The sequence below is a fragment of the Olea europaea genome, unplaced genomic scaffold (assembly GCF_002742605.1).
Source record: "Olea europaea var. sylvestris unplaced genomic scaffold, O_europaea_v1 scaffold1001, whole genome shotgun sequence".
In the NCBI taxonomy this organism is placed as follows: domain Eukaryota; kingdom Viridiplantae; phylum Streptophyta; class Magnoliopsida; order Lamiales; family Oleaceae; genus Olea; species Olea europaea.
Window position 1 is genome coordinate 39,628 of NW_019227325.1, and position 11,220 is coordinate 50,847.

General features: G+C 33.5%; 2 protein-coding genes across 2 annotated transcripts; both read left to right on the forward strand.

Moving 5' to 3' along the window:
* Positions 1–468: 468 nt before the first annotated feature.
* On the forward strand, positions 469–8,842 carry LOC111372471 (serine/threonine-protein kinase-like protein CCR4). The gene is made up of 2 exons (XM_022994829.1): positions 469–610; positions 6,722–8,842. The coding sequence occupies exons 1-2, from the start codon at positions 469–471 to the stop codon at positions 8,494–8,496; spliced, it is 1,917 nt and encodes a 638-aa protein (XP_022850597.1). The 3' UTR covers positions 8,497–8,842.
* A 955-nt stretch (positions 8,843–9,797) lies between these two features.
* On the forward strand, positions 9,798–10,518 carry LOC111372472 (serine/threonine-protein kinase-like protein CCR4). Its single transcript, XM_022994830.1, has 3 exons — positions 9,798–9,905; positions 10,021–10,235; positions 10,326–10,518. Exons 1-3 carry the CDS (start codon positions 9,798–9,800, stop codon positions 10,516–10,518), a joined length of 516 nt encoding a protein of 171 aa, XP_022850598.1.
* Positions 10,519–11,220: the final 702 nt, after the last annotated feature.

An 11,220-nucleotide genomic window follows, 5' to 3' on the forward strand; every position in this document is an offset into this window, starting at 1 on the left:
ACACCGATTCTGCTTATGACGATAACTTTGGCACAGTTAGGTGATGCATTCAATGAATGCGACGATATGTTTGACAAGTTAAAGTTGAGGATATTTATACTAGAGAGCATACTGAGGTGTCATCACAATAAGACGTCGATCGACGTCTTTCATTTTGAAATTGTTGATAATATTGACACATTCAACAGCTATCCATGAGGACAAAGCTGACAGTTATCAGCTCTCCTCAACGATCCTGAGGTACGTATTATTCATTTGTGATTTATTTAAATAACGTAATGAAATATTAAATACATACTACACACAACTAATTAAGATAATTTATAAATGAAATATCTAAATAAGAAATTAAATTAAATATTACTTTTTTTTAATTAAGTGATTAAATAAATAATTAAACAACGTAATTAAATATTAAATAAATAATATACATAACTATGTCTAAGAGGACCCCCAACTTGACAGATAATGTCGCAAGTTTGGATGGCACCTTGTACGAAACATATTATTGACGTGTCAGAGCGAATTGTTAGCAAAAGGATTAGATTGCTGTCACAACACATTGTTTCTCCATACACGACCGAGGCAAAGAAGAGAACACCTGTTGACGGTACGTTGCATAACCTCTTTTGTGAAATCGACTAGGGCGATTGTGAAATCTTCACATTTAAGTTAGGGCTGTAAATGGATCGGATATATGGATCGGATTTGCTCAAATTCGATCCGATCTGTTAATAATAATTATCCTATCCGATCCGATCTAATAATCCGATGGATATTTGAATGTTAAATCCATATTCGATTAACTATGTTATCGGGTATCCGATCTGAAATTGAAAAAATTAGAAAAATAAAGATTTTATTTATTTATCAGGTAGGAATGACCTATATCCATATTTGATTTATTTAGTCAAAGGATTATCGAGTTTGAATCTCGATTGGATTATCGGATTAAGGCCCTAAATCCATCTCCCATTAATTTCATTGGATTTAGATCGAATTCGGATCAAAATCCAATCTATTGATTCATTTAGTTAACGAATTATCGAATTCGAATCTCGATTGGGTTATCGAATTGAGACCCTAAATCTATCTTCCATTAATTTCATCGGATTCGGATCAAAATTCAATCCATTGATAACCCTAATTGAAGTACATAAAATTTTTAGCATCGAACGTGGTGTAGAGCTAGTAAACTAAACACACATTAAAATGCAAGCGTTCTTTTATGTTTATTGTGATCCGTAATTGTAATAATTTCAAAAGTAAGCATTTTTTTTAAAAACGTTTGTAATACTTTAGTTTTTATGTAATTATATAATAAATAACTAATTACTCTTAATTACACATATAACACACTATAAATAAAGAAAATTAATGAAAACAATAACACACAATAAATAGAGAGTACATATGATTTAAATAAATATTACACATTCGTTGGGTAGAGAGTAATATACCATAATCAGGAAATTCTCACTCGACTTCATTTTGTAGAGGAAATATATTATTGGCAGTATTGAATAATGTTCGATGTATTGTAAATCTGACCGTGCCTAAAGTTCAACTTCCATCTCTGTTAAATATTATCTACACCATGTGATTTACGTTCTAATTAAATATTAAATAAATAATATCATAACCAATTAAGATAATTAATTAATGAGATATTTAAAGAATAAATTAAATTAAATATAAATCTTCTATTCGAATAAGTGATTAAATAAAGTAATGAAATATTAAATAAACTATATACATAACAAATTAAGATAATTAATTAATGAAATATTTAAAGAAAAAATTAAATTAAATATTAATTTTTTATTTGAGTAAGTTTTTAAAATAAATAATTAAATAAAATAATTAAATATGCATAACCAATCAAGATAATTAATAAAAAAAATATTTAAACAAGAAATCAAATTAAATATTGGATAATTCTACATGTACTAATTCATAAGGATGTTCATAATGTACATATGAAATTCCATGAGTGGAAGATCGAAAAAACTGTTTTTCAAATATCCAATAATGTTATGTCACGTGTACATTATGGTATAATATTTTTATTTAAATAAATAACTAAAATAAAGTAATTAAATATTAATGACTAATAATCGACATAACCAATTAAGATAATTAATTACTGAAATATCTAAATAAGAAATTAAATTAAATATTAATTTTTTATTTAATTAAGTGATTAAATAAATAAATAATATACATAGCTAATTAAGACAATTAATCAAAAAATATTTAAATAAGAAATTAAAATAAATATTAATTTTGTATTTAAATAATTTAATAAATAATTAAATAAAGTAATTAAATATTAAATGAGCAATATACACAATCAATTAAGGTAATTAATAAAGAAATATTTAAACGAGAAACCAAATTAAATATTAATTTTTTTATTTGAGTAAGTGTTTAAAATAAATAATTAAATAAGGACCAATTAAGATAATTAATTAATGAAATATTTAAAAGAGAACCCAAATTAAATATTTAAACGAGAAACTAAATTAAATATTAATTTTTTAATTTGAGTAAGTGTTTAAAATAAATAATTAAATAAGGACCAATTAAGATAATTAATTAATGAAATATTTAAAAGAGAAACCAAATTATATATATATTTTTTTATTTGAGTAAGTGTTTAAAATATATAATTAAATATACATATATCAATTAAGATAATTAGTTAATGAAATATCTAAATAAGAAATCAAATTAAATATTAATTTTTTTATTTAAACAAGTGATTAAATAAATAATTAAATATTAAATAAATAATATACATAATCGACTAAGATAATTAATTAATGAAATATTTAAACAAGAATTTAAATTAAATATTAATTTTTTTATTTGAGTAAATGTTTTAAATAAATAATTAAATATAAAGTTAAAAGTGTTTGATTTTTTAATTTGTAATTTAAGGGTATTTTTGTCTTTTTAAACAAAATTCTATCTTTATAATTGTATAAATTACTTAAGAATATTTTTGTCTTTTACTCAGCAAATGACCATTTGGAAGATTGGCAAAATTTTTTGATCAAAGTAAAAAAAGGGCATTTTGACTTGGCTAATTTAAAAAGTACCCCACAGAACATACCATAAAAGGTAAAGAGAGCGCTCCAGACTTAGGCACTTCTTCATCCCCTTCCAGCACTTCAAGCGTCTTCTATTTTGCTTTCATGAGCAGTTTTGATGCAATATCCTAATCAGAACCAGATGAGATTTCCTCAGTGTCGTCCTCGTCACTATTCTCATCGCTACTACTACTTTCAAAATTGAACAATTGTTTTTACGTAAAAGTGAATATAATAAATTGAAGTACTTATCCGAGTTCGAGATTGACTATGAAAAATTTGTTTATTGGAATTCGAGACTGGCTATGGGAAAACAAAACAGACAAGCTGTAAATTTAGCCCCATTATTTCTCATTACATTAAATTAAATTTTTCTCTCTTACTTTTAATCACACAATCTTCAATAAAATAATATTACACGTAAATCAAAAAAATTTCAACCACTCATTTTTAAAAAAAAAAAATTATTCCTCTCATTAGAATGCCAAATAGTGGGGCTTAAACACATATGGAGTATATTTTGTTTGTCAAATTCGATTTATCAATAATGAGCAATACTTAATTATTATTGAACGTAAATACTTATTTATTTTTACATAAAAACGAGCAGCTTTTTCGTATATAAAATATATTGTTTTCCAACTTTTAGGCCGTTGCAGTAGTTGAACATAGACTTCTTACAAAACAATCATAATAAAGTTGAATCACATGATTGGTATGGTGACATAAAATTCAAATAAGCAATTTATAAGTAGTAATTTATTTTATTTAAGTACTTAATTGTTGATGATCGATCGCGCGCGCTCTCTCTCTAAAGTTGACATTTAAAAGGTAAATGGGATGGTTTTTATAATAAAAGATATCGATATTTTCCACCTGGACTAAAAATTTAAATTTTATTTATTTATTTTTACATTATTTTACATTTTATTTTTATTTTTTTGGTTTAGTCAAAAAGCTTAAACTAGATATATCTGAATTTTCATTAACTCAAGAAGTCAATAAAATGTTAGTCTCTTATTCGAATTTAAAACTACTGTTGATTTCAACAAATAATAATTCAATACTGGAGTTTAATTTTATTTAAATTACTTAATTGTCAGTCATGATTGTCAAAGTTATGTTTAAACCAACAAAACTTATTTTTTCATAAAATACTTTTACTTACTATCTAAGAACAACGTAACTTTTAAACTTAACAAATCATCCTCTTAGGAGCGGATCCATTGGTATTACATATGTAGAAAACAAGACATGGGAAGTTGGTGTTGAGTCGACTAATTGAGTAATAGTAGCAAATATCGATTTTATTACCCATGGTCTTGAGAAAAAAAAAATAGGAGGGAAAATATAACTGAGAGGGAAGGTGATCGTGAAAGAGATTTTGAAGGTCGTTGAAGTCTTATCAAATAAGACTCATGAGAGATAGATAGTATCAAGATATTGAGAAGAATAATGATTCATTTTCATTCGTAGATCATGCGTGTATTTGTACAAATTGAGTCATTTACGTAATTTATCCAAAGATATCTATACAAATAGAATAATCGATAATCTCCAACTGATCCGATCTCCTGTATGTGAGCATGTAGTCTTTTGTTCTCTGTAAATATCGCATCACCTATTTGGCTGCTTTCCAATGATCCATTCCCGAGTTACTTAAATATCTCCCTAGCATCCCAACGATGTACGCTATATCCGGATGCGTACAAACCTGAGCATACATCAGACTCCCTATAGCTGAGGAATAAGGAATCTTCTGTATTTCTTTAATTTCCAAGTCATTTTTGGGGCACTGACTTAAGCTGAACTTGTCACCTTTAGCCACAGGGGTGTCACATGGATTACAATCTTGCATGCCATATCTTTTAAGTACCTTTTCGATATAGCTCTTTTGTGACAATCCAAGAATACCTCGAGAACGAACTCGATGTATCTGAATTCCTAATACAAAAGAGGCATCACCAAGATCTTCATCTCAAAATTCTTTACTAGAAATCTCTTGGTTTCGTGCAATAAGCCTATATCGTTGCTGGCAAGCAATATGTCATCGACATATAAAACTAGAAAAATATACTTGCTCCCACTAAACTTGTGGTATATACAATCATCGATCAAATTCATCTCAAAACCAAATGAGATGATCACTTGATGAAACTTGTAATACCATTGACGAGACGCCTGTTTGAGTCCATAGATGGATTTCTTTTATTTACAAACCATTTGCTTTGCATCGTCCAATACAAAGTTTTTTGGTTGTACCATATAAATTGTTTCATCAATGTCACCATTGAGAAACGCTGTCTTAACATCCATCTGATGTAGCTTAGGATCAAAATGCACTACCAATGCCATTATAGTCCTGAAAGAGTCTTTCGAAGAAACCGGAGAGAAAGTCTCTTTATAATCGATGCCTTCTTTCTGTGTAAAGCCTTTTACGACAAGACGAGCCTTATATCTCTCTACATCACCTTTCGAATCCCTCTTGGTCTTAAATATCCATTTGCAACCAATGGGTTTCACACCTTCAGGCAATGGAACGAGGTCCCATACGTCATTGTCCTTCATGGACTTTATCTTTTCATTCATAGCATCGAGCCACTTTTGAGAGTTAGAACTTTCCATGGCTTGACGGAAGTTGATCGGATCATCTTCCACCATTCCAATGTCAACTTCATGTTCTTGAAGAAATATGATGTAATCATTCGAAACAGCGCTTCTCCTCTCTCTAGTGGATCTTCTTAATGGCATTGGTTCTTGAGGGTGTAGAGTTTGTTCTTCTGGAACAATTTGTTGATCTTGAGAAGGAGGTATGACATTGTCTTGATCCAGAGTTGCTTCTTGAACAATATCAGGGATAGAAGCCTGATCATTGTCAATGGCAATTGGAGGAATTTCAACATATTCCTCCTCAAAGACAAAGCCTGTAACCCTTTCTCCCCCCGCAAACACAACATCCTCAAAGAACCTAGCATTTCCTGTCTCGAAAATTGCCTTAGTTGTGGGATCATAAAACTTGTAACCCCTGGACCTTTCAGAATATCCAATGAAATAGCAACTGATGGTCCTTGCGTCCAGATTCTTTTCATTTGGCTTATAGGGCCTTGCCTCAGCTAGACACCCCCAAATATTTATATGCTTCAAACTAGGCTTCTTGCCCATCCAAAACTCATATGGGGTTTTATCAGTAGCCTTAGTTGGAACTCTGTTGAGTATATAAGCTGCAGTCTTTAATGCTTCACCCCAGAGAGATTCTGGTAAGGTAAAATGACTAATCATACTCCTCACCATGTCCTTAAGCGTTCTGTTTTGTCTTTCAGCAACACCATTCATAGTAGGTGAACCCGGCATAGTGTACTGTGGGACGATATCGCATTCCTCTAGGAATTTAGCAAACGGTCCTGGACGCTGTTCACCTGAACCGTCATATCTGCCATAGTATTCACTCCCACGGTCAGATCTGACGCTTTTAATCCTTTTGTCGAGTTAGTTCTCAACTTCACCTTTATAGTTTTTGAACACATCCAGTGATTGTGATTTTTCATGAATGAGAAATACGTAGTCATATCTTGAAAAGTCGTCTATGAACGTTATAAAATATTGTTGACCATTCCAAGAACCCGTAGGGAATGGTCCACAAATATCTAATGTTACTAACCATGTACCTGGAGGAAACTTTTCGTGGATTGATGCTGGTTTACACCATGTTTGTGCCATTTCTTTTCATGGGAGTTTGAAGTGTTGGGGAAAAATGGTAGGTGAAAAACCCCGTGGCGAGTTCATAGCACTAGCCTCGGGGGAGAGTCGGAACTGTGCATTGAGGCCTAATGGAACCGCGGTTTGTTGGGGTGAAAATGGATTCAATTTGCCCGCTTCACTGAAGAAGATGGAATTTATTGCTTTGGAAGCAAAAATTAATGTTTTTTGTGGTGTTAACAGATCAAATTATTCCTTACTTTGCTGGGGTAATGAGAATTTCGATTCGAATCCGGTTTTCAAAGATGTAGTTCCGGGTTCTTGTACAACTCGAAATGAGTGTCCCTGTAATCCTTTACCTGGTTATGGCAAGTACTGCAGTGAAGACCTAGTCATATGTGAACCTTGTGTTAAGAAGCCTATTGTGGTGGTGCCGCCACCACCACCGTTAGTGGCACCACCATCACGGAGTCCCTCGAGCGGTGGACAATGGAATAGTAAAATGGTGGCCTTTTTGGTTGTAGGTTGCGTTGGATCATTCTCGTTGTTTTTAAGCTTGTGTATATTGTCATTCAGATATTGCAAGATAACAGGCAGTCGAATTCATGATTCAGGACGCCTAGAGGAGGGCAGCCTGTCTCAACAAAACAGCCAAACTACTCAAGCTCGACCATCTCCACCAGTCTTGGAGAAGCGGCTCAGTCATTTAATCAGTGCAGGGAATGGAGGTCACTTGGAGGAATTTTCCTTGCAAGAGTTACTTAAAGCAACTAATAGTTTCTCTGAGGAGAACAAAATTGGCACCGGAAGCTTTGGATCCGTCTACCATGGTACATTGGATGATGGGCGCGAAGTGGCGGTCAAGAGAGCTGAAGCCTCGTCCTCTTCATCATATGGAGGCATTGCCAAACATAGCCAAGACGACAAGGACAACGCATTCTTGAATGAGCTCGAGTTTTTATCGCGTCTCAATCACAAGAATCTTGTTAGGCTATTAGGATATTGTGAAGATAGCAATGAGCTCCTATTAGTCTATGAGTACATGAACAATGGCACCCTCCATGATCATCTCCACAAGCTTCACACTTCTCCATTCATGTCATGGTCAACAAGAATTAAGGTAGCACTTGATGCAGCAAGAGGAGTTGAGTACCTCCATAAGTATGCTGTGCCACCAATTATTCACAGGGATATCAAGTCATCAAACATACTACTCGACACCACGTGGACTGCCAAGGTGTCCGATTTTGGGTTATCTTTGATGGGCCCCCAAGATGACCAGTCCCACCTGTCATTACGTGCTGCAGGCACAGTTGGGTACATGGATCCCGAGTACTACAGATTGCAACAGTTAACGACTAAGAGTGACGTTTATAGTTTCGGGGTCGTATTGCTTGAATTGCTATCAGGGCACAAGGCAATTCACAAGAATGAGAATGGGGTGCCAAGAAATGTGGTGGATTATGTAGTTCCATACATAATTCAAGATGAAATTCATAGGGTGTTGGATGCGAGGGTGCCCCCTCCTACACCATTTGAGATTGAAGCAGTGGCACATGTAGGGTACCTTGCTGCAGATTGTGTCATGCCAGAGGGACAAGATCGGCCATCAATGAGTGAAGTTGTAAATAGCTTAGATAGAGCCCTGGAGGCATGCTTGGCACCCCCCGTGTTATCGCGATCTACCACCGACTCCTCAACGTAATCTCGGAAACCTTGCAACGTTTTAAGAGCCCTCAGATAGTCCAGTCCAAGAATAACGAGGCTATTAGCAGGAACACCCTCTACAACTGAACTAATGAATTATCGTGTAGATCAGATTCTCGATTAAATTTATTTCAAAGTATTTTTAGTTGCAAGAGTACGGGCTCAATAAGAATGTGAATATTACATTGAAATTTCCAAAGGAGGAAAAACACAAATTTTGAGCTAGCACGCTTTAGATTATTATTCTTTTTTCCCCCCTTATTAATTTGTTAGTTTATTGTTTATAGTGGAAAGGCGTTCCTACTAAATGAAATGTTCTGCAGCGCAGCTTATTCATTCTATTATTTTCTCTGATCTTTGAAATTCAATCACTTCCAATAGTTTTATAGATGAGATTTGGTAATTTTCTTTGTAATTTTTCAAGTCAAATCACCAACCACAAAGTTGTTCCTACCATTAACGTGGAAAAAGACTTTGTCAATATCAATGTTGTTTAAATCAATTTCCACGTGAAATAAAAAACGTATATAGTCAAGGATAACGATATCTTTTACATTTATTTTCAATTTCTTCCTTCCTCAAGCAAAGAGTAACTTCATTGTGAAATATGATAAAACTCATGATCCAATTCATTTGACCATTATTGAGATTTCGTCGTGATGAAATTGAACTTAACTGTATTGTTAATTAATGATGTGTTTTGCTCATTTAAATGATTCTCAAAGTTAATTTATAAGAAAGTAGCGTCAAATTAGTGCACTAGAGCCTGGAAAACAAGCAGGTGCAATGTTCTTAAATCCGACTCTAGAACAAATGAGTTCCAATTGGAAGAAGAAAAGAATGAATAAGATTCGAAGATGCATTATAAAAATGTATTCACACATTTCATATGATCCAAATTCGAAGATGCATTATAAAAATGTATTCACACATTTCATATGATCCAAAATATTTATTCACTTTATGTGGGATCCATATTTTTTAAAGTTCTAATATTCATAACAAGTTTAACAAATTTCTTCATTTTTATTAAAACTAAAATCGAGAAATTCGATTCCAATTCATACGTTTCCAATGAAAAAGAGAGCTATTGTTGCTAGCCCCAATAAGACACTTCAGTTAGAATTTCCATGAAATTTCTATGCTTCTTCCTTTAAGCTTGCTCCCTTGTCTGCATAGGAGAATTTTCTTCTATTCTAGATATGAATGAGATATCTACACATTTCTAAGCTTTAATTTCAGTTTTAGATCCATTTTAGCGATTTATAGACTTGAGATCTCAACACTGCAATATTTGGGATGGTATTAGTATATGACAATTGGGAAAGGCTTGTTGAAGCCACTCTAAAGAGGAGCTTCGGGAAATTGCTCGGCGTCCTGGCTTCAGCTCTGCTTCTTCAGATTCCAGTTCTATTCATGCTCACTTGCAAGAACTGCTTAAAGCCACAAATAGTTTTTCCAAGCAAAATATAATTTTCACCGAAGGCTTTGGATCGGTCTACCATGGCACATTGGACGACAGGAGACAATCACGAGAGCCAAAACTTCTTTTGCAAAACACAAGGTGTCCGATTTTGGGGTATCTTTGATTGGCCCACAAGATGACCAGTCCCACATGTCATTACGTGCTGCAGACATGGTTGGGTACCTAGATCCCGAGTACTATAGATTGCAACAATTAACGACTAAGAATGACATTTATAGTTTCGAGGTTGTACTACTTGAATTGCCATCAGGGCACTAGGCAATTCACAAGAACAAGAATGGGGTGCCAAGAAATGTGGCGGATTATGTAGTTCCATACATAATTCAAGATGAAATTTATAGGGTTTTGGATCATAGGGTACTCCCTCGTACACCATTTGAGATTGAAGCAGTGGCATATGTAGGGTACCTTGCTGCAGATTGTGTCATGCGAGAGGGAAAAGATAGGCCATCCATGAGTGATATGGTAAATTGCTTAGATAGAGCCCTAAAGGCATGCTTGCCACCCCCACTTGTTGATCCCAAAGGGTTGTAAAGAATGAGATTCAATGACGATGTGAAGTAATAAGATCACAACAAGAAACAAGATTAAAAGTAAAAAAATAAACAATAAGAATTCAGCGTAGAGGAACGATGTATTATAAATTGACAATATGGAGAGAAATTACAAACCCAACAATAATGTTTAAACAAAACTGATAATGAACCTTGTATTTATAGGCCATGTTGTTGGAAAAAAATGGTTTAATGGGTTAACTTTGAGCCCAAATTTCAGTGGGACCCACCTTTTAAATAATACGGGACCTAGCATATTCACGTTCTACTCCGCGAGATGATTAACGTGATATATTTATTTATCGAAAACCATTTAAAATTGAATGAAATATTAAGTGTTAAAGTAACCCACATAAACTAATGATTATGGAAGAATTTGATTTACCGAACACTTATCCCACATAGGAAAGTTAGGAAACTTTGGTGTGGTTTATAAGGTGGAAGTTTAGAATTGGGTTTGGGCCCCAAGGGGTACCAATAGTCTTTGGAAGGGGGAAGACCTATATCCTATTGGGTTCGGTCATAAACCCACACGCGCGCGCCGCAGCCGTCCGTCCGACCGGCCAGCACGGCACGTGCCCGTGCCCGAGCCCGGTTCGGTCCGGGTCGACCTTTACACTATATTAACTTTTTGGACAAAATTTATTTAAAATTTTGGGCCAAATTGTAAATAATCAAATTC